General features: G+C 41.2%; 1 protein-coding gene across 6 annotated transcripts in view; it reads left to right on the top strand.

Moving 5' to 3' along the window:
* The window catches only part of TBXAS1 (thromboxane A synthase 1), a 263546-nt gene that overhangs the window by 88187 nt on the left and 147634 nt on the right, over window positions 1-27725 (top strand). For 5 of the 6 annotated variants that reach the window (XM_032689004.1, XM_032689005.1, XM_032689007.1 and 2 more), the window contains one exon: window positions 24453-24505. In XM_032689004.1, coding sequence (XP_032544895.1) covers window positions 24453-24505 — 53 coding nt within the window. Of the gene's footprint in view, window positions 1-17749; window positions 17821-24452; window positions 24506-27725 lie in introns of those variants that run through there. The other variant, XM_032689008.1, reaches the window with a different exon arrangement.

The following is a 27725-nucleotide window of genomic DNA, read 5'->3' as shown; positions in this document are numbered from 1 at the left end:
AGACTAGTGCTTTTCAACCCATGAACATTTATTTCAAAGGAATTAATGAATGGTGACTAAGAGGAATGAACTGATATGTGCTGTATGGGAATCTGCATATGTGTAATTCATACATTTCCAATGTCGAATTTGTGTCTGCAAAGTAGCACAGGTTGAAAAGCCCTGAACACCAGTGAGATCTAAAAGAGAATGACTGCAACACGTATAGCCTTGCAGTCCAAAAGTGCCCTCGTCTCATGGTTTCTGGCTTTTCTCCTAGAAAATGATTGCTAGAAACTCTAAAAAAAAAAAAAAAATAAAAAGGAGAGGATGTTCCTTTGACATAGTAGAGTAAATCTAGGACCTGAGAATTTAAGAAAAAAACATTAAATATCAAAAGCTCTCAAGAAAACCGTGGGAGTAAGTGGCATTTTTCAATTTGTAATGGCATAAATTCAAGGATTTGCTTGTCTTCTCCCTTATTTGGGTGTAAATCACTTCTACTGAAATAAATGGAGTTCCCTGTTTTGCTCTACTGTACATGTGATCAGAGCTTCAGGCCTTATCATCCTTTTTTTTCCTTACAATTCTTCTTCTGTAAATATGCCTGAAAACAAATGAACAAAGCAGGCAGGATTTGACCGGTAGTACTGGGTTGTGGGGTATTTAATAAACTTTCAAAGGTATTTTAAACAAGAAAATGTTTTGTCCATGAGACTTTTGGTTTAAGGAATTATTTTAGGGATTTCTTGAATAGTATATTTTCTTTGAGTAAAATAGGAGTTGCTGTCAGTGTAGTGTTCTGAGAGAGGAAGAGGAAGTGTGGAAAGTTAAGGGGCTAAGGGAAATGCAACAGCAAAGACCTATCTCCATCACAGAGAAGCAGACTTTAAGAGCTGACTTGGGGAAAACAAAGTTATTTTACTGTAAGTCACCCCTTCTCTCTCAAGTACAATAAAGGGAGATAATCTCACTCTGAAACTAAAACATATCCAAGTTAGTCGGCCTATCTCAATAATGAGAAGATGGGAAATTATTGCAGTTCTGCAGCTGGGAAATTATCTGAGTCCAAGATATTAGATTAAAAATTCTTCCATTGTATGAGAACAATTTGTGGTGGGCAAGTCTGATGTAATAGTAAATATGATTAGGCTGTTTTAAAAAAAGCAGCATGTTCAATTTTTTCCAATAACTGAGCAGACTTGCAGCCGACAGGCTGCTGTTTTGCTACAAACTCCTGACTCTTCCCCCACCTCTCCATTTACTGCATTTTTCCTACAAGTCTGGAAAAATGTGAGAGCTGTTTGTGATGACTGTGTTATGGGAGACACAAGGGTATACACACCATGGACTTTCACACATGGATCTGTATGAACTTCAGAGCAGCTTGTACCAGAAAAACTAAACCAAAATTTCCTATCCATTCCCAGGCTAATGATGTCATTACATGACAAATACTCTGAAAACGGAGAAGGCACACGCGCTGCATCACCCTTTCTCCTCAAGACCCGCAGCGAACACTTGACCTGTTGCTATGGCTGTGCTGTGCTTTTCTCTCTCTTTCCCATTTCTTTCCTAAAAAGACAGCTACACTGTTTTTAAATGTCATAGACTCTGACATTTACACAGCCCTGGTTGCCCGGTACCATACCTGTGTGTGCTGCTCCCTACCCGGCCTTCTGGAGAGCCATGCTGTGTTGCAGCAGGCTTGGGGTCAGCCTCTCTGAGGTTTTGGGGTGGGGGGGGGTGTGGGTGTCTGCCTTGTTGTGGTCCTTGGTAGGCGAGATATGCAATTGTGCGCAGTGTACGGTTGGGTGTTGTGCTTTGGGTCCTTGTAAAAGCACGATCATGTGTTGCTTTCCTCCTGTACTCCTAGCAAGCTCCAGTGATGCCTTTGACTGTCTGTGTGCTTGCATCCCTGCCTTGCATGTTAATGAAAGACATCACTCTCTTTAGCTTCTCTCTGCTTGGACAGGATACTCTTTGTTTACTCTGTTTATTTCTGTCTGGCCTACTTGTAGATCCTGGGCTACCCCAGAGTGGCCCATTTCTGCTGAATGGAACTGGGGGCTGTGTGGGTGCTTTGTCTTGCTTTCAGTTTGGGATCTGGCTGGGCTGTGTTGTTTTATGGCTGATGGGTGGGAGTGGAGAAGGGGGGGAGTGTAGGGAGGAAGCAGAGAGCAAACATTATTTTTTTTTCCCACTATGCATCTGCCAAAAGCATCCTTTGAGTTGGACGTAAAGAAAAATAAAAGGCAGAGTCCTTGCAGGAATTAACCCCATGTCTAATTTTCAACCTAGAAAGCAGTGTGTGGGTGCTTAGAGAGATTGTAGTGTTTACTGTTCTGGAATTTAATGACACAGCATGTAAACCTAAACAAGGTTGGAGAGAGGCAAGTCGTGAGGGGAGCAAAGAGGGGGAAAGGGGGAAGGGAGGAAAAGGAGCTCTCAGGCTGTGGACCTGGATTGAATTACAAGAATAGTATGGCTTATACTGAAAGCCATACTATTGCCTGCATGTGGTTTTGTGTTGCTTAATGCAGACAAAGGAGAAGAATGGGATGGGGAGTGTGTGTTTTGCAACTTGATAGCTATCTGTGCAGAACCAGAAAGGGTGGCTGTGGCATCACCAACCAACCTGTCTTTATCTCCTCCGGTTGACTGTGTGCATCTGCTGTAGGCTGCTGACTGCCTGAACAGACCTCACGGGGTGCTCCAGGTCTTCTCTTATGTCCTGGGAACACCCCCAACCTAGACTGGGATGCCTGTACATGCATGTGAGGCAGATCTAAACCTAGCCATGTCACAGTCTGCAACATGACAGAAAACCTGGGGTTAAATGTGGTTTTATTTGTATATTTCTACATCTATAAAGCGTGTCTCTCTTCCTTCAAAAATGTGTATTTTCCTAGTCTCAACTGATACTCTGTGCTACCTTCTTTGATCAGATGTTAGCATTGTCACATAACCTGACAAAGTCAGTGCAGTATCTGTTTGTGGGAACGTAATGCAGGAAATCAAGACATCACAACTGTCTGTGTCTCACTTGGCTAAATGCTATTTGCACCCTTCAGCAAGAGCAGGACTTTAGTTTCTCTGAAGGGCATTGGGTGGAGCTGTGCTGTGGCTCACCCCAATTTCTCCCTGGTGGGGTGTCAGCAGGGTGAACAGCCTTCTAGGGGAGCAGTGTGCACACCTCAGAGACCCTTCTGTAGAGGCACGACATCCTCGGCTTTTTTACATTCAGTGTTTCTGATAACTGTGTTTGCAAGATATCCCTGGATGTGATGTCAACTTTAAATAACGTTATGGGAGTTGGAGACGGTATTAGGATACACAAAGCAACTGGCAGGTTTTATGTGACAGTATTCACTGCTTTGCTGGTGAATAATAGTGACCCAAGAAATGAAAGTGATAGTGGTCGTGAGAGACGCTTTTGCTCTTTTGGACTATACCATTTTTAACTCTGAGGGGAGAAACAAGTCCTTTTTGTATTCCAAGGAATGGTGGATTGACTGTGTGGCTTTTGCCTAGAGAGGCTCTGACATCTATTTGCCATGCAGGGTTGGGTGTTTACCACAGACCTCAGCAGTTGCCCCTAGAAGGAGATGCAGGCTTCATTGATGAACATTATCATGGTTTTGGTATTCCTTAACCCATATTTTGGTGGTTCCTCTTGTCATACTTTATGCTTGCTTTATTAAACGCTGCATGAGGTGAAGAGGCAATGGCTGCGGCAACTGCTAGCTGTTAAGTGGAAAGGGGTTATGTTCTCTGTGGCAGCACAGCAAGTGAGAAGAGAGACTCCCTGATCATGCTCCTGGCTTTCCCCAGGCTCTCAATGTGATTTTGGGCAAGTCTGATGGGGGCAAAGCTTTCTTCTTTCCTGGGTAAGCAAATCTTTCTTTTGCTTCACCTTGGGCCTCTTTTAGCCCCCTGCAAAATGGCATAAGATGGTGTTCCGGAATAGGTAGGTCTGCTTTTTCATCAGATTATGGTGAAACACTTGGAACAACTTCTCTGGGGACTTTGTGAGATTTGGGGAGGCTGATATCACTGCTGTCTTGAATGGACTGGGACGCTTGAAGGCTGGAAGGAGTTCAAATGTTTTCACAATGTTCACAGAGCAAGCGGGGCTGTGAATTAATGCTGGGCCTGAATTCTGGTCTAGGAATGAAAGTATCTGAGTGAGATGGGTCCCCAAGATAACAGTGCTAAAGGATACTTCTCTGCTATTCTGTGCTAGCCTGTTCTTTGATGGGTTTTTGGTGGCAGCTGCAAATGACTGCCCAGGATTTGTCAGAGCAGAGTTCTGCATCATTAAAGTGACACGTAGCTCTCAAGAATGGTGTAGGGGAAGTTTGCCACATGTTATGTCTATTGGAGAGTGTATTTGCATAACTCTTTGGAATTTGCTATGTAGCCTCCTCTTTAAGCAACATGTACTGCTAAATTAAAACCAGCTCTGGCATGACATGCAACAGCAGTGAACACAAAAAGTGGTGCTATGCAGTAGTTGGGTTGAGAAAATGAAGGTAATGTATAGTTGCAATGTAGTAGCATACAGTTAGACATACTGTAGTCACTTAAACTGCACTTTACCTTGGGCTCCAGAAGAAGTAGGGACCTTGAAGAGCATCGCAATAAGTGATATGGTTGAATAGGAGGATAGTAACTGTTGTAGTAAACTCAATGGGCTTTTATACATGGACTTAAAAAGGCAGGACTATTTCTTAGGCACGATTGTCTTCTCTGCAGTTTTGTCTGTAGTCACATCAGTGAGGCACTGGCCTGGAGAGGATGGAGTTGGACCAAATGAAATCTTTTAGTCCTTGAAATTAAAAGAGCAATAGACTCAGGGCTGCAATGAATAAAAGCAACTCTATTATTTTACATGAATTTGTAACTTTCTTATATTACCTGTCAGTTTGGAGTTTAGTAGCTTCATATGCTCTTCACCTTCTTATTGCAATGTGGAGAAATCCATATTCAGAAAGCTGGTTCTTCTATGTCAGCAAGACTAGTACATATAATAATGACCAGGTATCAGTTATAATGCAAAAATTATAGCAGGCTCAGATTGGTTGTTGAGAACAGTTGTTATCCACGAGCCAACAAATTTAGCAGAGTCTTAACTTCATTAGCAGTGTCTAAATGCATTAGCCATATGCTCCTCAGCATATGGGTAAATACATAACAATTTATTTTCATTAGAGTTTTCTTACAAGTGCTGCTAACCTAAGCTCCACTAGAAATGTTTACAGCATGACATGTCTTTTCACATAAGAAGCTGGCCTTCTGTACAGCAAGTCATCCTGAAAGGGTGGCAAGCAAGACACTTCCCCCGTCCTTTCTGGGAGTAGGCAGGTACAGCTGCTGTGGGTCTGATCCACTGCAGCTAGCTAGGCTTGGTTTCTGCAAGGCTTTATATTAAAATGAGTAATCGAAGGCTTTGGGGAACTGCCTGTTTAAACATGTAGTTAATTCCCTGGTACTTGTGTGCTGTCTTCTGGTTGCCTACGATGTACCTTGGCTGGCATCACCTCCTGGTAGCTTTACTTGGATGTAAGACTCATGACTTCTGGGTTCTCCCTGCTTCCTCCTTGCCCCAGGAAGGATGTAGGGTTGAAATATAACTTTCCCTAAGAGGGACTGAGTGTGAAATGAGGTCATACTCATGGCCTGTGCTGGGAAGGGCAGGGTGGGTTTGTAGGGTGGGCACTGGAGCGGGGCTGTGAGGGGCAAATGTAAATGAGCTGTTGTGTGCTCAGGATTCTCTTAATTTCTCAGAAATAAATGAAAAGTTATTTTCTTGAGGTTTTTTTTTTTTTTTTTGGGCGGGGGGTAAGTATTTATGCAGCTTGATCCAGAAATGCAAGTTGCCTAGAAAGACATCAAAGTATAAGAAAGGACTGATCTTATCAGAGAGGTATAATGTTCAAAAGTTAATCTATTTCTCCATGGCCTTAGAGGCCTTGGCACATACCTAAATTTAGATGGTAAAGTGAAACAAGAATCAGCTAGAGTTGGATTCTAATCAGGTCTGTTTGAGAACTGATTGGGGTTTTATTGGGTGGTTGTTTGTTTGTTTGTTTGTTTTAGAAAAGAAAAAAATTTCAACCAAAACTTTAAACAAACCTATGTGCTTCAAATTGCTATTTTTCCTTTTTGTTTTTATCACCATGCAATGCAGTGAAATGGATCATAGTCTTGGCTCATAGTCCTTGGACTTTTTAACTTTTAATTTTGTTTGTTAATTATTAACCTTTCTTCCTGCTTACATTTTGTAATTTTTTAATATTCTATGAATTTTAGATAATTTATAATAAGTCAAGGGGAAAAGTGAAGTAGTCTTTGGACAGTTGCACAGGGACAGTTTTAAATATTCAGGCAGTAAAAAAACCTCACTGAACCACCAGTGCCTTATTTTACCCTACTACAAGAAAATTGAGAATTATAAACAAAAGAAAAAGAGATTGAAACTTAGCTATATGTTTCAAAATATTCTCAAATACATGTTTTGAAAATGAACTACGCAATAAATAAATAAATATTAAAATAGTTGCAAAATTAGTCACATATGATGATAAGTTGAAATATTCTCTGTTAAGTTGAGTGGGACTTTAAACATAGTGGTTATTTTTCTGCTGAGTGGGGCTTTTCCTGTTCCACTCAGGAAAAAGGAAAAAGATACATGTCAAGAGCAGATGTTGGAAGGAAGAGGTGTCTCTTTGGACACACAGAGAAAGGGGATGGGGGAATCCCAATGTCTCCACTGATTTGCCTCTATTTACTTTTATGTCCATATATTTAGGGGAAACAGCAGGTGATAAGCTCTGGATAGGATAAGGGCTCTAGAGAGTAGTCTAGGAAAGAAGTACAAAGAAGTATGAATAAGAAATTGGTGATTGTTGTATGATTTTTGCAAAGGGGTGAACTTATCTACCTTGATCTGTTAAAATGCTGCAACATGTGATGTGTTGTGAAAAGTATGTGACAAGGCAGAAGGAGGAAGGGTAACATTTGATGTATCCTTATTTTTGTTCCACTTCTGAATGCAATCTAGGACAGGAGCCGTTTGCAACCAAGATAGAGTGGGGAAGGTGCTTGATCACACAGAAGGGGGAAATGGGAGAGCTTTGGGGGAAAAAAAGCTGCAGTTGGTGACCTTATACCAGAGGTCTCTATTTTAATAAAGAGTCTCATAAAGTTCATCATAGATAGAATTAGGGACCTTGGAAGTATCTTGTAGTTATATTTGTGTTTATATTTTTCACTACCTTTTTTTTTTTCTCCCCAATGCCCCAGGGAGCCATCTCGAAGACCTCATAAACGCGAGATTTCATTTTCTAATGCTATTTCATTTCCTGGATGGAGGACCTGCCACAAGAAGACCAGACCTCAAATTATAATAGCCCTATAAATAACTCCCTAAGGCAAAGAGGAAAAAAGAAAGCCTTTGAAAGACAACCGCAAATGCAAAAATGGAGGGTTTGGGTTCTTGCAGAACCAGACTAAGCAGTTGTAATTAGGACATGGTTAATTTTTGGGTTTCCCTGTTCATCTATTTGCATTGTTTACCTACAAAGTTAAATCTCAAAAGTCCTCAGAGGTCTTCTGCTTGAGCTTAATTTTCTACGTGTTTTGGTGCCTTTTGACCTGTCTTTAGAGCCTGCTAGAAAATGGAGTTTCCAGGTAAAATTGAAAACAATCCAACAAACTGACTAAAACAAATACAATGATGGATCGAGTAAAAATAGTCTGAAAATGCAACTTTTTGTTCTTTCTGGGTGAAGTCGTTTTATTTCAGCAGACCCAGACAGTCTGCCTCCTTTCTACTGGAAATCTGTGCAGAATTGGCACATTGACTAGAATAAAAACATTCCCAAGGAATCGGCGTGTTCTGTCAAAACATTTGAACAGCTCCCGTCTCCCGGAGCACAGCACTGCTCTGGAGCCGGCATAGGGAGCTCTGCAATGTGTGGTGCAGGCTTCCCCTCCAACCTCTCATCTCAAATCTACCTTTTCACATATTTATGGGCCAAGTGTTTCAGGTTCAATTATTTTTAGTAGTGGAGATGGTAGAGAAGGAGGTTTATGTGAACCTTTTGCACTATGATGAGACCTGTGTAAGGGCTGTCTTTTCTTTGTTCCCACTAAGGCTGTGTTGTATAGAGAATCATTTAGGTTGCAAAAGACCTTTAAGATCGAGTCCAGCCATTTACCCAGCACCATCAGGTCCACCACAAAACCATGTCTGTAAGTGTCACATCTACATGTCTTTAAAATACCTCCAGGGATGGTGACTCAACCACTCCCCTGGACAGCCTGTTCCAGTGCTCGACAGCCCTTTTAGTGAAGAAATTTCTCCTAACACGTGAGGGGAAAAGTCATGAAGGTAAGGTTGTAGGATTCCAGTATCTTTCTGTAGCAGGATGGGTCAATGTACTGGCCAGGGACAGCTGGGCTGCCAAATCTGAGCTCCAGGGGAAGTCCTGATGTGCAGGGACAGGATTCTCCACCAACAGATGTCTCTGTGCCATGCCTCTTTGCTGCTGCATGACTCTGCTACATGTGAGGTCAACCTCCAGCAGCAAAGTTCAATCTCTGTGTTGTGGAATAATGATAATTGGGGTTTTTTTTCTATTTGATTAATTTTTATAAAATAAAATTGTAGTCTTTGGCTAGAAGGTGATACATAGCAATTACAGTATTTAACTAAGCAAACTGTGATTAGACTCAACCTTTGCAGCAGGACACTGATTACTTTACTTTCGCTAAGTAGTATCTTAGTCCCCTAGCACTGAAATGAAGGGGTTTCGCTGGTGAGCTCTATTCTGATTGAGACTTGTAAATTCAGGCCTGCAGCCAATTTACCAGAGGTGCTGTCTGTCTGTTATTGAGACCAATTGCTTAGGAATGTAATTGTATCATTCTTGTTACTAAAATTGATATCCCCTGCCTGACTGCAGCTAAATGAGTTTTTATTTTTGCAGAATTTCTGGGCTGTTGCGTGATAAGGCATTGTGGTGGACAGCATGCAGTCAGTGGTTTGAAACAAATGGGATTTTTCTTCATATTTGACACAGAGGTGTGTATTAAGCAATACTTTACTGTGCTTGATGCAGTAGCAGATGGTGTCCTTTAAGGCTGCACATGTGACGGTAGCCTGCTAGAATGAGTACCATACCTGCTTGTCTAAAGCCTCATTCAACAGAAAAATAATTTATAAATAGCATAAAAGTAAACAAGGTGAGAAGGCAAGCAACCCTACGTATGTGCTTATCTTGTCCGCTGTGGTGCACGCCCTCGTAGCAGTGCAGTGCCATTTTATACAAGTGGCATCACTGAGAAATGTGATGGAAGAAAAAGATCTGTGCCAGTCAGAGCAGGGAGGGCAGAGGTGGCTCATAAACCAACCCTAGATCTGCTTGGGTTAGTGTCAGCACAGCAATCTTGCGGGGGGGGGTGTGTGTGTGCTGTGAATGTGCATTCCTAACTCTATTACTTATCCCCTGGGCCAGAAGGTCCAGATGTGTTGCATAGGCAACATATTTAATCTGTGAATGATCATTCCTGATGGGTCCCCTCCAGACAGTCCAAAAGTTACATTACTGTGCCCCAGCCCACTTCACATAGAAAGGCAGGACCACCCAATCGAGTGCCTTTAGGGAAGGGAGAAGGTGGAATTGCTGTGATCTCACATTTTATCAAGCAGCTGAATGCTCTATGGCCAAAACGCTTATATACTGGTGTCTAACCCAAGGCAGCTAAAGCTATGCTTAGGCACCTAAAAGCATAAACATATGATTGTCACAGGAGTTAACAGGTGTTGGTACTTTCAAACGTTGCTGTAACTCCTTTTATTTAGTTATGCAAAGTCTAGCCTACTGCACTTAAAAATTTTGTCTTGAGCATATATCATCCTGAAAAAATATGGTCAACTTTGGAAGTCATGTTTCTGGAAACTGAGGTTTCCTATCCCTGGAAAGTTTCAAGGTCATATTGGACAGGACTCTGAGCAACATGATCGAGTTGAAGATGTCCCTGCTTATTGCAGGGGGGTAGAACTAGATGACCTTTAAAGGTCCCTTGCCACCCAGACTATTCTATGATTCTATGACTGACGAGAAGGCAATTTATCACAGTATGGCCATATGGGAGGGGGAAACCTGTTAAAATCCTTCTATGAACAGTTATGGCAAATATATGTGAAAAGGCTTTGAGACCTTGCACAATGACGAACCCATCTCTTGCCAGGAAGGGTAACAGGCTGCAACAACAGTGTCAGAATTGAAGCCTCTTATTATAATATATTATTGTCATGTAAAGATCTGAGACTTGGATTTGTGCAGACTTACCACTGTCCTAACACAGGAGCATTCACTAGATATGCTAAAAAGCTTATCATCTGCAGAGGCAGATTTGGAAGACAGGAAGCATACTTGCAGTTTTATGGGCAAGGAAATGAAAGGCTGTGGCTATAAAAATTTTGTTTCACCCGCCCACTGAGACCCATAGCCAAGTGCCTGCTGTCTTCACTAGGCATGGGAGCAGGTAGCGAGTGACTCCTCTGAGCTTGTGCAGGAAGAGGTGGCAACAAAGGCTGTAGGCTGCATCTGCATCCAGTGGGCTATGGCACAGTACCACCATTGATGCCACCTTCCCAGAGTCCCCTGTTGCTGCAGGAGAAGTTTATATTACATGTAGGAGGATAATGCCTCAAAACATCCCCACTGGAATAACTAAGCATCTTAAGTTGGGAGTTCAAACACAACTTGCTTTTCTACTACTTTTGTAGTCAGTCTCATGATTTTAGTTTGGCTTAGGGAAAACAGAAATACGTGTTAAATTCATGCTTAAAAGATTACCTCTGTTCAGAGAAATTTGTTATCCTTTTTCTCATTTTCAACAAGTAAACTTGCTTTTGCAGCAGAGATTTTGACATTAAGTGTCTTGATAGAATAATAGGCGTGCGATGGATTGCAATCTATTGCCTCAAGACTTTGCCAATCATAAACTAAAATCGGTTAATGCATTGAGTTAAATCTTGCTATATTGTGCAATGTGCTAGTAGTATTAAAAAAATCAATCCAGAAAATATATTGATTATATTATCTCCATAGCAACAAACAATAATAGGATAATGTTAGCTTAATAATTGTGCTTTGTGAAAACCTTTCAGAATAATTACTGCATTGTGGTCTTTTCACAATGTGGAATGCAATAACGCTTCTTCCTTGACTGCAGTCACCATCAGCACTGCGTCAAGAGATGTTGTTTTTGTGTGCATGCATATGTATTCATGGGTAATTTTGCTCCGGGTGAAACAATTCAGCAGACTATTTTGGGATCCATTTTTAAATGGTCAAGACCACAAATTGGCAATTGTTTTCCATGTGGGTTGTTTTCTCCCACCTCCTCTGACAACTGGCTACTGTAAAAAGAGGTCATTAACATTCCTTCTCCTGCCTCTTTCTTTACAAGGCACAAATATTTTGGCATGTAACAAAATTGGATGTCCAGCTACTGTGTTAAGGATTTGTGGGAGAGAGGAGCCCTGCTCTAAAGACAGTGCTTCATATCTGTTCTTTTAATCAAATTTAATCTATCATCCTCTAGGAATGACTTGTTCCACAGGAGCTGAGGTATTTGACTGTATTTTGGGGGACCTGATTCTCTTGTCATCCTACATTGTCATATACATAATAACCTGAGGCTGTTTTGAATATATAGAGATATTTTCTTACATATAACTAGGGAGGTGCACGTATAACATTTTTAACTTGAAATTTTGGCAGGAGAGTCAGAGGACTAGATATATGCACTCTTCATCTGGGTCTTGCTCTTACATTAACTTCCACATCAACCCTGTAATTTTTATCCTGAGTTAAAAAGAGGCGTTGACCCAAATCTATGTCGAAGAAGCCAAGTGTTTAGAGTGGTGGTGTGGTTTAACCCCAGCCAGCAACCAAGCCCCATGCAGCTGCTCACTCACTCCCCCACCAGCAGGATAAGGGAGAGAATCAGAAGGATAAAAGCTTGAAAACTCATATGGTGAGATAAAGGTTTAAAAGAGAAAGCGAAAGCCCCCCACACAAGCGAAGGAAAACAAGGAGTTAATTCATTGCTTCCCATGGGCAGACAGGTGTTCAGACATCCCCAGGAAAGCGGGACCCCATTGCACATAACAGGTACTTGGGAGGATAAACACCATCGCTCCTAATGTTCCCACCTTCCTCCTTCTTCCTTGCTCTTTATATACTGAGCATGATGTCATATGGTATGGAATATCCCTTTGGTCAGTTTGGATCACCCATCCTGGCTGTGTCTCCTCCCAGCCTCCCATGCATCCCCAGCTTCCTTACCAGAGTGGCAGTGTGAAAAACAGAAGAGGCCTTGGCTCTATGTAAGTGCTGCTCACCAATAACAAAAACATCTCTATATTATTAACTCTGTGTTCAGCACAAATCCAAAGCATAGCCACTGTTAGTAGTAGCCTCTGTGAAGAAAACTAACTCTACCCCAGTCAAAGCCAGCACAAGTAGTGAAAAGAACCCCAGTTTAATCCATGAAGTTTAAGCAGACCCTAAACCATCCTGTGACTATGAAAGCTCTCAGGGACCTGGCATGTAGCTCTGGAGTCCATTCACCTTCTGGTCATGCCAGTATTTCCTGATGTACCTGGTGACCAAGGGCTGGGTTTAGAGATCAGTCAGCAGAGAGAGTACACTGCTGCCAAATCTTGCACTGGTGGAAGATTCTCCATGGCTTTCACAGGGTGACCCTTGCTGTTCCCTGTGGTATGGTGGAATGCCCCATTACTTCCAAGGGCATGGGTGGATGCCACATTCTCTGATGGTCACTCCTCCTGCCCTTTTTCTGTGGGACAAACATTGATGTCAGATAGGTTAAACTTTTAGCACCTCTTCTAACTGTGCATCATTTTATTTTAATTCTTACTTCTGGAGAGAATTCATCCTTCAAATGTCCCATAATTTGATTTTTATTGTTTAGCAGACAGGGGTCTCCTTTTCTTTGAAGATCTCCAGGAGAAAGCCCCTGCTTTGGAACCACTACCTACAATATGTGACTCTCTTGGAGCTGAGAATGTGCAAACCCTCTACTCTGTAGAGTATAGGTATATTGTATACACAAGAAAAGCAGTAGAGTGCAAGAGTGCTGACAGTGTTCCATCTGAGATGATGTCTTCATCAGGAGCTTGATTGTGCTGTTTTCCTTTTAAGTCCCTCCAGGTGGTTGCTTTATGGGGACGATGTGATGGAAGAATTGTTTTATGTCCCTGGCAGTGGTTACTTTCTGCCAGTGGCCCAGTCCCCTTGAGATGTGGTTAATTCACAGGGAGAGGGAGGAGCAGTGGTTGCTCTGAACTTTGTGCCTTGTGCCAAAGCATCTAGTCCTGCATAGCTGCTGTACTGAATGAGGATGCCAAGCCCCTCTCTCCTTTTCTGAGTGCAGATGGATTCAGTTATGAAAGGGCAGCTAAATGCATTGGTTCCTCTGGAAAATATCTGATATTTGCAGATGTGCAGATTCATTCAAAAAAAGAAAAAAAAAAAAGCCCAGATGGTTTGACAAGGTGTTTTTTTTCTGATGCTGCTGCAGAATCCAGCCCCGAGTGATGATCTAGAAACAGAAATGAATGGCTGATATGAGCCAATTCAATCCCCATCTCCAAACCTGAGCTCTTTGGTTTATGAAATCGTCACAGTTGAAACTGTGACTGTACTTCTGCTTGGCACCCCCTGTGCTTGCCCTAGGTGCTGGCCAGTGGCCTTGCTGATTCCTAGAGCTGCTCCAAATTCTCATTTCACTGCAGCCTCCTGTTTAGTTTCCTTGTGCTATCTCAGCTCCTACTGCTCTCTGCAGTCTTCTCTCCAGCCCACGCAGGGGTTGGCACTGTGTTTCTCTCTGCCTTTTCTTAATCCCTTGATCCAGAGAGGCCTGATTTGGCTTCTAGTGTTTCTGTTTTCCATGCTCAGATGCTACCAGCTACAATATGGGTGGCTTGGGTCTTAAACAGTGTTTGACTTCAGGACAGAACATGGAAGAGTAACTCACCTTATGAAAACAGGGAGATTTTGTTGGAATAATTATTTTAAGATAGCTGAAAAGTCGACTGCCTGGTGTAATGTGGTTATAGGGGCTGCAACTTGCCTTATTCCTGAAGGAATAAAACTATTCTATTCTGCACAAGATCTTACAGCACATCTCTGTCCATAGTGGTCTAGATTAGGCCTGTCCTACCTGGTGACCTGTCAGTCTGTGACCAGGATGAAGCACACTGAGTGTTTGTTCCCATGGCTAGGGTCAGGCTGCTTGTCACTCTGCGTACACATGCCCCCTCATGCCCTGCCAAATGTATGGGCTCACCTCAAGGCTTGTGTGTGTCAAGCTGACGTGCCTGCCCTTAGCCTTGTGGCTTTTACAGAGGTGCCATGTGATAGATGGTAGTAAAAAGGGAGCTGTCATGCCTATGCCTGGCCTGTCCATGCTGCAGATAGCAGCAAGCTCTGTTCTGCATCAGAGGCCAGTACAATCTATAGGGACATTTTTCTCTTTTCATGCTTGAGAGCTGCATCCATACAAGGTGGGAATTAGACAAGAGGAAGCCTGGGCTTGTCCAGCTATGTTAAAATACAGAAATAGTCCTAGTATCTTTCAGTAATGCATTATGTGGCATGATTAATGTCTGTCACATGTAATGCTTTTTCCAGGTCTCTTTGCTTGATGCAGCACTCTAGTGCTTGGGTTTGGGCACTGTTTTGTGTCTTAGTTTCATCACAATAAAAGATCAAAATTTGGGAGCCGAACACAGTTGGAATTTGTGATAATCTTTAGTTCTTCCAGATGTATGTTTCCTAGTTTCAAACTCATTGGTCGCAGATAATTAGGTGGCATTGATTTTTTTAATCGATTCATAAACAATGGCAAAGACCCCTAGCACTATACAAGGGCAGTTTCTCTGAGGAGGCCAAGATATTATCGCTCACTGATTGAGTGATCTTGATTCCCAAAGATGAGATTTTCTTGAAACCCAACTGTCTAAATAGTAACTACTTAGGCACTAATGAGTTAAGCGGTATGAGATGGCCCAGAGTTTGCATTAGAAAAGAAAGCTTAACCACTGTCATCCTATTTCTGTAGGTGAAGATGCAAGATTTTCACCTGGACGTGTAATGTTTCCAAAATGTGTTTCAAAGTCTGTTTACACTCTGTGGCACCCAAGACAGATTGTTGCACAATTGGTTCAGTTAATATATTTTATCCTTTAAAATTACATTTTCATAGTCTGAAGGAATCTACTATTGATGGGTCTGAAAAGGAAGGGGATGCTCTTCTGAAGTGGGAAAATTCTTTGAAGGAAAGAGTCTCTGTCTTCTTTTCTTAGGAAAGAAGTCAACTTTCATTTCTCCAAATACCAATTTGTTGCCCCCTAAAAAAGTGTTCCCCAAATATTTGTTTTCCTTTGATTTATCTAGCATGTTTGTCTGTCCTACAAGAAGTTGTTTCCATTTCTTTAAATTATGCAATTACTGTTTTGCTTCTCTTAAGGGAGGCCAGCAGAGAAAACTCATAAATTCATTCACCATTAGTAAGATGTGCTGAATGCTTATGCTAATCCATCTGAGAGACACTGGGCTCACAGTGAAAATCCACATTGCAAAGGTCTTCTATTGCACGATGAATTCCCTCCTATAGAAAGTGCTGTGATCCTCTGTTTTGTTGTTGTAATTTGACAATGTAGAAATATTAAGAAAGGCAGCAAAGGTGGTTAGGATCTAGCAGAATTACATATAAGTAGAGATTGTGTAGGAGAGAATTACACTCAGTTTGGAAAGAAGACAATTCAGAAATTACATATTCTAGTAAAAAAATAAATCCATCATTCCTTTATATTTTTTCTAGTTTCTTATTTTAAATATATGTTTATAGCAGGATCAGAAACTGCAGTGAGTCTGTAAGACCTCATATGGAGCCTTTCATGAACACACATTGAACAAATTGTATTTCTATTTGTACATGTCTTCGTAATGACATGTTTTGTGTTTTTGATAAAGGTTCCTAGAAGCCTGAATAGGTGTCTTCTGTGACATTTACAATGAAGTAAAATAAGGGCCTAGCAGGAGTGTTATCTAGACAATAGTTCTAATAAAAATAGTAAGTTTACAATTATGTCTCTATAGCAGATATAAACAAGGTCTAAGCTAACAGCAGGTAACTTTCAAATAGATAAAAAGAAATATTATTCTAGCCAGTGTAATCAGACTGAAGAATTCATCATTGCAAGAATCAGGGAGTCGAATACAGTAGCTGGAATAATTTGAGGGTCTGGATAATTTTATGACTAATTACATTTGTAGCTATGCATACTATGATAAGAGTAATTGAATCTCAAGCTAATAGCTGGGTGAGGAAGAAACCTCCCTCTATTTAAAGCATTTTAGAGTAAACCATGTATGTAGGGTTCTTTTACTCTTGCCTTCCTTCAAAGCCTCAGGCATGTGATATGTCCAAAAGCTCAGAAATAGATCAACTTTGTTGATATTCCTTTCCTTTCTCATATATTGTCTTGTGTTTCCATGGCAGAGAAAGAACAGTTTTGTAAGCTACCAAGGAGGAGAACTGTGAAACTTCAGCTTGTTTCTGGCTCTACCATTGACTTCTTGTTGGCATTTGGCAAATTGCTAAATCTTGTGTGCTTCCAACTCCCCACCTGTGACAGGTGGGCGTTTCCCATCTCAGAGGTGTTGTGGAAATGAAGTTTGCAAGTGAAATAAGATTGAAAAAAGGAGAAAGACAAAAAGAAAGCGAGAATCTCATTGTGCCAAATTAATGTATGAGACCATATTTATATAAGAATGAGTTGTAAAATTAAGTTGAATCAATTAGAATTGTGAATGCAGCGTGCACATAGGAAAGTGCAGTAAATAATTTCCATGAGAAGAGTCCCTCTTATTCCAGAAGTGACTGCATATCACCTTGTGGGGCTGGTGGAGATGGGCTGTGGGTTATTCATACTATAATTCATTTTTTCTAAGTGTCCACATCTTGTCTCCTGTGCCACAAAACCCTTCTTGAGGATCTTGTATTCTGAATAGAAGGCTGTTCTAAAATCTTACTACTGTGATAATCAATAATGTCCATCTAATTTCTAGCAACATTTATCCACAGCCAGTTTATACTACTTTGATCTTTTAGTAATGTAGACCTTTATATTAAATAGATATTTTTCTCTCCCTGGTGATTACTCCCGCTACAGTTATAGACAGCAAGCATGTCTCCTCCCTTTGGTCTGCTAAAATGAACCTTTGGTTAGCTAAAATGAACTCTCCTAATTATGACTTGTAAGACAGGCCTTCTGTTCCCTGAGGATCCTTGTAACCCTTTTCTCCACTTGTTCCATTTTTAATTCATTCCTTTTGAACGTGGCTCATCGGATTTACATGCAGCATTCCAGAGAAAGTGTATCCCAGATATTCTGCATCTTAGTTTCCATCATACTTGTTCATCTTTATCCTGTGGTTAGTGTCCATCCAAGTTTTTCCCTTCTCTGTTATTTTCAAACAATCATCTCCTACTGCAGAAACTCTTGGTGTTAACATAGTCTCTCTAAGGGCATGAAGCTTTGCTTTCAACTAAAAACTCTCCTCTATTGCAGTTGTTCAGGTTCTTTATGTTGTCCAAATCTTCTGATTTGACAATCTCAATCTCTCTGCCTGCTGAGGAGAGGATCTCTCTTTACAACCCAGGACCGTGTACTTCACTGAAGCCTAACTGCCTTTCGTGCCAAACTCAGTTCTCCAAAAATTGAACAAGGTTTGTCCCAGGACTGACCCTTGAGACAACTGTGGGTTTCCTCCTTTCCTACCTCTACCTTTTCTTTCTACCCAGTCCATACTCATTTCCCTACACCTTCAGTGTTTACTGCCTTTCGTTTTTAATTCTGATTTTCATCCTTTCGGGTATGATTGTTTGCCAACCACCAGACCAAATGCATTACTGAAATCTGTGTACATCTTCTGTTGTTCCCTCACCTAGAAAATACATTATCTTACCAAGGAAAGATAGCAAGCAGCGTATCCCATTTCCCATTCCTGTGATCCTCTTTAAGTATCTGCGAAGCAGAGTGCCATGTTGGTACCAGTGGGCCAGGTGTGGTGCCTGAGGGACTGTTGACTGGCTGGAGCTGCTCCATCCAGCCATGCCACTTAGGCAGTGCAGGTGCTTGCGACTTGGATGCTAAAAACATATGGTGGGGTTTGTGAGGAAAATTTGAGGACTGTGTGTGTTCCACGCACTGAGAAATCTTGCACGCTATTGAGGTCAGGCTTGCAATTGTGTATTTACTTGCTTGGCTTCCCCTTCCTCCAACTCTTCAGTTACCAGCCTATTAGAATCAGCCATTAACCTGGTTAATGGGGAGAAACAGCAAATACCAGAAAGGATGCTGTGCTTTTCTTAATTCCCTCTTGGAAGTCTGACTGTTATAAAATGTAAATGTATCAAGAAAAGGCTGCAAAGGGTCCAAAATATGTCTTACTTTTGTAATGCAGTCACACTCAGGCAGAGGAGATTGAGATGAGGACTTCACTGGCAAGCGGTCTTTGGGGACCAAAGCTGCCAAGGTGGCTTTAAGCTGGCTGCGTGCAGGCTTTGGGGTGCTGAAGCAGCATGACTGAGTTGTATTGTGCCATCTGATCCTTTTGGGTGATAGTATTGATTGAGGTGATATCTGGATGCTTTCTTATCCTTTGTGTGATGTGACTTGAACCCAAGAGCCTTTGGCCTCTCTGACTAGGGCAGGTGACAGATGGCAGAAGGAGAAGAGGGCAATGAAAAGCGTAGGGTCAGGGCAGAGAGAAAGGAAGAGCTTGTGCAAAAAGGGAAACAACCATCTTCCAGGGAAGGACTCGAGCCGTTTCTCTGAACAGGGAGACAACAGCTCTTTGTTAAGGACAGCAGGAACTGATACAGCACACAGAAATAAACCTGCCCACTTAGTTTCTATTAAAGACCTGAAAAGGTAGAAGGAAAGAAATTTACAATTTGTTTGGTATTTAGTTCAGGTAATTTTTTTTAATTGTGTAATGAGAACACATTGTCCACATTTTCATATGCAGATTCAATTAGTGTTTAGTTAATTAGCCTTTACAGATGAGGATTAACTTAATTACATAACACTAACCTCTCTTAATAACTATTAAGGGTACGAAGGGTGCTTTTAATAAATTTAGAAGGGCTATATGTGTTTTTTAAAATCTGAAATGACATACACATAAATTAAACCAAATTACCCACAGAGGGCAACCGTTAATGGTAATGATCAAAGGAAACAAACTATGTACATAGCTCGGAATCAGGCTGGTTAGAAGTTCATGCCGTTTTCTTCTTCTTGTCTGCTGGCATCCTAGTGTTTTCAGTAGGATTATTACTGGAGATGATGTACAGTCTGGGATCATTCCTTCAGAGTGAGCTGCAGACTGATACAAAGTTGCTTTAATTAAGTGTTAGCTTGTGTTTAAAAAAATCCCTTTGAGTACTAGGTTATTAGCAATTGGGGGTTTTTTTCAGGTGGTCTAAGGAAAAAAGACATGTAAAGCCCATTGAATACTAAAAAGCTGATCCGTCAATGTCATTCATTGCCATTTTATACCATAAATACTTGTATAGATTTTTAAATCTTTTGATATGAGGTGTGCAATCAAACAATGCTACTGTGGTTATTAATATCACGATGAAACAGAACATCACATCTGACTATAGGGTGGTGATGGTGGAGCAAATATAGGACTAGTTGTAGGATGTGGCATCTTTGGCTTCTGAGCCACAAGTTTGAATCCCAGGTGTCCTGATAAGTGGCTGACATCAGGTAATATGTGATACTTTTCAGAAAGGGGCAACAAAAGAAGCCTTTTCCCTTAGCTGTTCTTGCATGGGTAATGTTTCCCACTTGCAGTGAATTTTGATGGGCTCATCACATCCACCTCCACAGAGCTCAGTAGCTATTGTGGCATTCAGTATGCTACAAAATTCAAGGGCTACCATCATTGCATTCTCCAGGACCCCTTTTTGGAGTCCAAATTTTGAGTTACTGTCAGGAACCTGCATCTGCTGGATCCCAGCTTTGTGGCCCTCTTCAAACCATTTTGTCTGGTGACCCTTAAGGACTATAGCTAAATTCATAAACCACATGATTTGTTTTCCAGCTGCAACACGCTGAAATGTTCAAAGCATCCTCCATTCAATCGGAGTCAATTCCCAGTTGCAGCCAGGAGATCTGCCGGTATTGAGCAACTAATAGGAATAGTTTGGCCATGCCTCATGTTAAACACCCCAAAAATCAAAACACATTGCTACTCTCTGAAATACTGCCTCTTTCTGAAAACTTTGGCTTAGTGCCTAAACCCATTTTCAGCAAGGAGAGAAGATGACATTGCTGCAGATTTTTTCCTTGCTGTGAGGAACTAGCAAGGTGAATATGCAATGAGGAGGAATTTGCTGAAGTATCTGTCTTGGAGTGGCAGAGTCTATTTAAGAAAAGGAAAGGGGATACTTGAGCAATTGAAGCTCTTTCATGTATGCTGCTCAAGCTGAAGCTTCAGCATATGATATCTCAAGACAGATGGTTGGCAATGCCCAGACTTTGCTCTGGCTGAGGCAGACCCAAATCTTCTCGTCTTCCGTAGGGATTGTACCTGTATCTGAGGGCAGGACTTGGCCTTGTGAGTGGTTCTACCCACAGATGCAGCTGATGATACGTGCTCAGAGGAAGGGAAGAATGCAAATTCCCTGCAGGGAGGCAACTGCCAGCCATGTAAACAAAGAAGCCTTCTGGGTGTGCAGCAGTCCCCCCACTTGAGCTGCTGTTTCCATGGTATACCAGATGCTGTGAAATATGCTTTCTGGAGGGAAAGAAGCTTTTCATACTCCTGCATTATTTCGTTTGATAATGAACTGTCATCAGGCTGGTACCTCACTGTATGGGCCACCTGCAACACGTCCCCCCTGGCCCGACCCTTTTCTGAATTGTTGTTGGTAACAATTCATATTCTGCAGCTTCCAAACAAAGAAAAAGCTAAGTGACTTTTTGGACTTGGAGCGCATTAGCGACTATGCTTTTAATTGTTATGAGTGACTGTTTAATGCACTACAGTTCTTCCTGATGCACATGGTATCATCTCATGATACTGTGTGTTGTTTTGCTTTTCCGTTTCCTTCTTTCTTAAAAAATCAGAATACTTGTTTCCATTTTTCCTTGGTTTTTGCCTACCTAAAAGCCATATTGCTTTGTTATAACTTAGGACTGTTAAAGCCACTGGGTACAAGTTAGAAGGTACCATTTCTGAGTTTGCTTCCTCTCATATTTATCCACTGGTTGATCTTCAACCAGAGAGGTGATCTCTACCTCCATTTTCTTGTAAAACAGCTGCTGGTGATGGGCAGGTGCTTAGTTATACAATATATACCAAGTGCAATTGCAATTATAAACCTGCAAAGCTTGCAATAATGAGCCTTGAAGCAGACCAACCTCAGCCAGTGTATATAAGTCACCAAAAGCACTTACAAGGCTTGCTGTGCTTCAAACATGACTCACAGGAGGAGGATGTTTTCAGGGTACCTGTCTGCTGGAAGCTGTGTTCAGGGATGATGCTGCAGAACTGGCAGAACTGTGTGGATGTGGCAGATCCCCTCACTGTGTTCCGAGTACATTGCAGGTTCATTGGCCTTCCTCGTGGCTATCAAAAGCAGACACAGGCACTTCATATGACTCCAGCTTCCTCCAGCTGAAATGTGTGCCTTGGCTTGTAAGGGATGCATGCACATGTACTCTCTGCCTTTCCCATGCTCTGAGCACTGCAACCTCACAGGGCTCTTCATGTGCTTGTCTTTCCCAGGCAGCCCAAGGCTTACCAGACCTGTGAAGGGGGCCAGGATAGCAGGGGGTCCCTGGGGGTGAACAGTGGAGACAGGTAGCGGTGAGTATGTGTGTGCAGTGGTGCAGGACATAAGAAAGTGTCCTGAAGTGTAGAGAATGAGGGCATTTTTTATTCCTGAGGATGCTTTCTCACAGTCTCTACCCAGGTACTTTTCAACTTCTCTCCCCCCACCCTGCAGGCTTGTACTTCTCACTTTGGGGAAGAAAAATTAAGTGTGGTTAATTTTAAGCCAGCGCAATCATTTAGGAGTCCTGGAGGTGAAAAACCAGTTACTGGTTAACAGACCTGATTTGAAATGTGTTCTGCCTGACCCCTCTACTGTAGTAAGCCAGGAGCAGTTATTCCAAGAAGCCGGCTTTCTGGAAGGCTTTTTCACTGAATCATTTAAAGCCTAGGCTTTTTGAAAATGTTAATATCCTGCTGGCTCACTGGAATGCAGCTGGTGGGTACAGCAAGTGCAATACCTATGTGCGTGCTTGCAATCCAAAGCGCAGTTTAGCAGGCAAGGTTCAGGCTGTGGTGTGGGGTGTCCTCAGTGAAGGCTCAGGCTAGGAGGAAAGTGGGCTGGAGAACAGACCTGATTTGGCATCGTCTCACAGGGCTGGAAGTCCCTCTGCCCTGAGCAACCAATACAGTTGTGATACAACAGTGCTTTGCACCCCTTGTTTGACTGTACCCGGTGACCTCGAGCGGTGCCCTGTGTTGCGCTGGTGCCTCAGCGTGGCTGCAAATGTCCCCTGTGTTTGTGCAGGTCGGAGCTGCTCTCCCAGGCAGAGTGGTCAGAGTGCACCCATGAGCTGGGCCTGCTGTACTCAGCCTTAAACGATCGCCTGGACAACAGCGCTGGGGGAATCTGGCCCCAGAATTTCCCATTGCATCAGCAGGGGAAGGCAGTAGACAACCTTTGTAATGCTGAAATCATGGCAAATGCAGGCTGAAGTCCTGCAAGGGCTGAAGTGTCGCTATAGCAAAATGCGGGTCGGTGTGAATGTGTATGTAGCTTTTCCCCTCCCATGGTGTCTGCAGATAAAAGCCTTTTTGAGTTACCTGTATGTATTTGTGGTATTACAAAGGCTTTGTCCACCTTCATTTCTGTGTGCTAATGGATGAGGCTTTTCTGCTTAGCTTAGTAGTAAAGAATTTTTCATGTGAGAATATGTTTTCTTTTCAGGCAATGCATATTCTCTTCAGGCAGTCATCTAATTCACCTCTTTCATAATTCTATCTTTAGTGTGTTTTCTTACACATCATCCAGTGCTTTTTGTAGCTAAAGAAAAACCTAAAGTTCTTGCCTCTAAACTGGAGACGTATTGTCCTGTAGAATAAAAGTATTGCAAGTCCAAGGTTAAAAAAAAATAAAAAGCACAACCATACTATAAGAATGAAACAGAATTGAGGGGTTCTGTGAGAGGAGGACTGTAGGTGATGGCAAGAGCTTTACTGATTTGAGCAATAAGTTAGCACCCAAGGTCAGATAACTACTTCTGATTACCAGATTTTCTTGTGCTTAGTGTGGTAAAATGCTCTTGAACCATACACACGTTCCACGGTCTTGTTTATTTATGTCAGCAGTAGATGTACTTACAGCACATCATATTGTGCGAGCTAATGCCTGCCGTATGCAATAAAAAATAAGAAAGATTCAATATGAGGCATAAGTATTCTATTTTGTTAGTAAATTTTCTCTTAGAAATGAAGATAGATCATGATAGACTTTCTTGAATTGAAAGAAATGCAGATTAATGCAGTTAAATGTGTTGTCTTTTCCATAGACAGGTTACAAACACAATGGAGCATGATTCTCAAATACTGTAGTTTCATTAAAACAGATTTTTTTTATGTTCACTTTTGGGGATGTATTTTGCACACCTTCTTTAGATTAATCAATTTGAATCCATTTAGGACGCTAACAATTTAGTATAGTGGCAGGTTTATTTAGATAAATGTCTACCAATTTGCATCAATTATGACAATGAAATGCAGTAAATATTCCAAAAGTGTTTTAAAATTTATCTGCTTACTATTCTGCAGAGTGTCTCAGGTGACTAAATGTAATGTGACTAAAACCAAATGAAGATGACCTCGCCACATTCCTTGTGTTTCTCTTTTGTGCATTAAGTCACATATTAATTTCTCTGTTAATTTCTCTGTCAGTTTGTCCATCCATTCATGTATCTGAAAAAAATTGAGTCAGGACCCCAATGAAAAAACTAGTTTAAAAAAAAATAAATCATGAAACAATAACAGATTTTGGAGTTTAAAACCTTGATGAAAACATGTTTCATGGCTTTCCAGGTATTTTTTTGGGTTGGGATTTTTTTTCATTTTCAGTTGTAATTTCTGGACTTTATACATGGCACATATGGACAATGAGAGAAACGTGAGGCTATGAGTTAATGCCATGGTTCCCCTGGATGAGGTTCAGAGCTCTTTGTGAGTGTTAGCAGCACTGAGTAATAGTTTCTGTTAAGTACTGTTCTAAACCACTTTGTTATTTTTATTTTTCTCCAGGGTTTTTGGGAAAACCACACAAAACTCATTACGGAATATGGACCTGTTTGTGGGTAAGCTTAGCAGTGCCATCAGCTTTCTTCTTTCCTGGCTGGCTCTTGCTGTTTGAGTTTGTTGGGTGGGAGAGGAGAAAATACCAAGATAAGATGTTCATTAAAATTCTGAGTGCACTGTTTCAGCCTGGGGGACAGAGGTGGAGGTGGTTTGATTACATGCAGCAAGTACTCTTGCCTTATTTTAGTTCATCATTTGGTGTCGGACTTCATTCTTCTCTTTCTTATTTTAATTATGCACATAAAGTTTAGTCCTTTTCAGAACTGTACAAAGCTACCAGCCTTCAATATTCTCTTTTCATCTGCATATTCTTTATACTTACAGTGAACAGTGGAAATAATAATTTGTCATCTTAAAAAAACCCTCATTTAGTTTATGAAATAGTAGGAATTTGGTTCAGCTGTTCCTATCTATATTTATGCAAAATTCCTCAACTTAAAATACAATGAAGTATAGATTAGAAATGAGGCATTCCGCTCTATATAGCTCAGCTCTGCTATCTTAGCAGTTTATTAGGAGTAAAGAGGGTTTAAGCAGTATATCCCTTCATAGAATCCCTTCCACTGTGAATGTCATTTCTGTTCCAAGAACTACTTTCCAGTTGTCATCGTTTTAAGTGGAAATGCAGTTATTTCGTGGTAGCTTCTATTGCTGTGGTTATTTGGTATTTGTAGCATAACTATTATTTCAATATATAGCTATCAAGCAATATCCACAAAATGCAGAAAATGTAATTTTTTTTTCCCCCTGTGGTCTGCAAGGGCTTTAAGACACTTGTAAGAGAGCATGTATGAATGTTTGTGTGTATACATATTTGATTGTAAAAGATACCAACATGCTTTGTATGCTCTTCCAGCACAAAAGCTCTAGCAGAAAGAAGTCAGACTCAGGCATACGAAGCATTTGATGCTCCAGTCACAGCCGCCTTGTGGCATTTATGCTCAGCCCTAAGGACAAAGTGCTGCAAGAAGTGATGGAAATAATGAATTCCAAGGATTAGGTGCTTGTCTAAGAGGAAATAATACAGTGTCTTGGCTGGCCAGGAATGGGAAAAGATATTCATTAATGCTGTGGCAATTTGTATGTTGTGTAACAAATGGAAAATGACTGAGGCATATTATCTCCGTGACCTTTGGTGTGATGCCCTTAAATGACAATAATGTAAGAACACTGGCATTCATTCTTCAGTATATTTCCCTCCTTATTAATATCATACCTGTTTTTTTCCTAAGCTGAATTTGAGACAAGTTGCTATTTAGTCATCTGTCTGCTCACTCAGCCAGGCAGAGGCTGTGTCATTGGAGAAAGAGATGTATAATTACAGTGTGTGAGCAGATAGAAAGTTTCATTTCTCCAATCTACTCACAGCTGTTAGGGAATGAAACCTCTGTGAGACTTGCATGGACTGCAAAGCTGGATGATGGTGATAGTGGTCGGCCAGGACAGCTCTGCCTCTTGGGATTCTGTAGGCAGGAAGCGTGAGCAGATTGAGCACAGGTATACTTCATTTATTGCATGCGTGGAAAACTCAATTTGTGAGGGACCTAGGAGGCTGGCAGAGAAAAAAAAAAAAGCTACTGCTTCATATCTCCCAGGAAAACAAAGCTGGATGCAAACAAATGCTGTGTTCGAGGTAAGGTCTATGTGTAGTTGAAGGAGGATGTTTTAAAACCTGGCTCATGAGCTGCTGTTCAATAGGTGTGGTATGTGTCAGGGGATATTTATCATAGTCCTGTCAACTAAAAAAATTCCTTCTCTTTCCCCATAAGTCTTCTGTATGATTCTTTCTGTGGTCCTTTAAAATAGGCAAATAAATGGTAGGTGTGTTTATGTTTTATAGTCCCGGGAAAGTATTGGATCTGGCAGATGGAAGAAGATGTGGCATTTTTCTTTTCCCAGATTGAAAACTGCTTTCCAATAAGCATAAAGAGCAATGATCTTTATTTCTACAGTGGTGAAGTGAGTTGAATACAAATCTTTGGAACTGAAGCCTTTTTTTTCTTTCTAAGGTCACTTGAATAGTCTGAATGATACCATCACAACTGTTTTCTTTTGTGTGTGAATTGGTTTCCTTGACAACAGGATGTCAAATCAACTTTTCAGCTTTAATCAAGTCAAAACAATATATCCCTTCCATTCCAAAAGGCCTGAAGTCGTAGAGAATTATTTCAAGTAAGGCTTTTGTAGGTCACAAAAGCTTTTTATTCCCTTTGCTCCCGTGTGTGAATCCAAAGGAGAGGTGATGGTATTGGTATTTTATAGAGAGAGACAATGCAAATAGTCATCAGTTGTGAGTGTGTGCTGTGAAAACTGTGTTTTCATACAGAGGTGGCCCAAGATGGAGGCCAAGGCAGAAACAAACAGCTCGGAGATGGAGCATTTCTATTCAACAGGGAATCCCACTACTGATATGACTTTTGAAGAGATCCTTCAACGGAGTTGTAGTCTTTGGTTTAGCTATAGTTCAGAATACCTTCTATAAAAAGGTACCTCTCAAATATATGTGCTATTTCTTCATAACAAAGTAAAATTGAAAAATATCCTATTTGGAAAACAATGTACTGATGCCTATTAAGATTTGCCTTGAATATTCTCCTTTTCGTGTAAGAGTTTTGCAGGAGAGTAGTCCTATTTTCTGTGGAAATTAGTGACTTACATCACTTCTAGATAAATATTGGTGTTTTGATACTTTATTTTCACCTGCGCCATATCCAATTGTTCCATTTCAATTGTAGGTTATGGCTACTGATCGAAAAAAAGTGGTAAGAACAGACAGAGAAACAAAGCTTCTGAGTTGAAGAGGAGAAATAAAGAGGTTATTTTGTGGAATCAGAAAAGCAACTGCTACAATGTGAGCAGAGGTATAGAGACAGTGAGTTAATTTTACTTTATATAGACATTTATGTGTTTGGCCACTCTACTGCAATTGCATCATGGTGACTGTGCAGCACTGTAAGCATGTATGGTTGATTTGGAGTTAAAGAAATCTGCCAAAATAAGTAATATATTCTTGGCCCAACGACATACTACCGGTGAAGGTAGAAAATATGATACAGCACCAAGTAGGCAGGGGGTTGCTTTGGGATGAATGAACTTAATTCTGCCTTCAGTTATTTGGATGTGGGGAAGAATGTAAGAGTTCATAACACAGACCTCACTGTGTATAATCAGAGTGAGAACAGATTAAAATTCAGTGTAATTTGTAGGATGACACTCTTT

This window comes from Chiroxiphia lanceolata, chromosome 5, assembly GCF_009829145.1.
Source record: "Chiroxiphia lanceolata isolate bChiLan1 chromosome 5, bChiLan1.pri, whole genome shotgun sequence".
Lineage (NCBI taxonomy): Eukaryota > Metazoa > Chordata > Aves > Passeriformes > Pipridae > Chiroxiphia > Chiroxiphia lanceolata.
The sequence above is the reverse complement of the archived record's forward strand: the minus strand, read 5'-3'. Positions and strand labels throughout refer to the sequence as shown.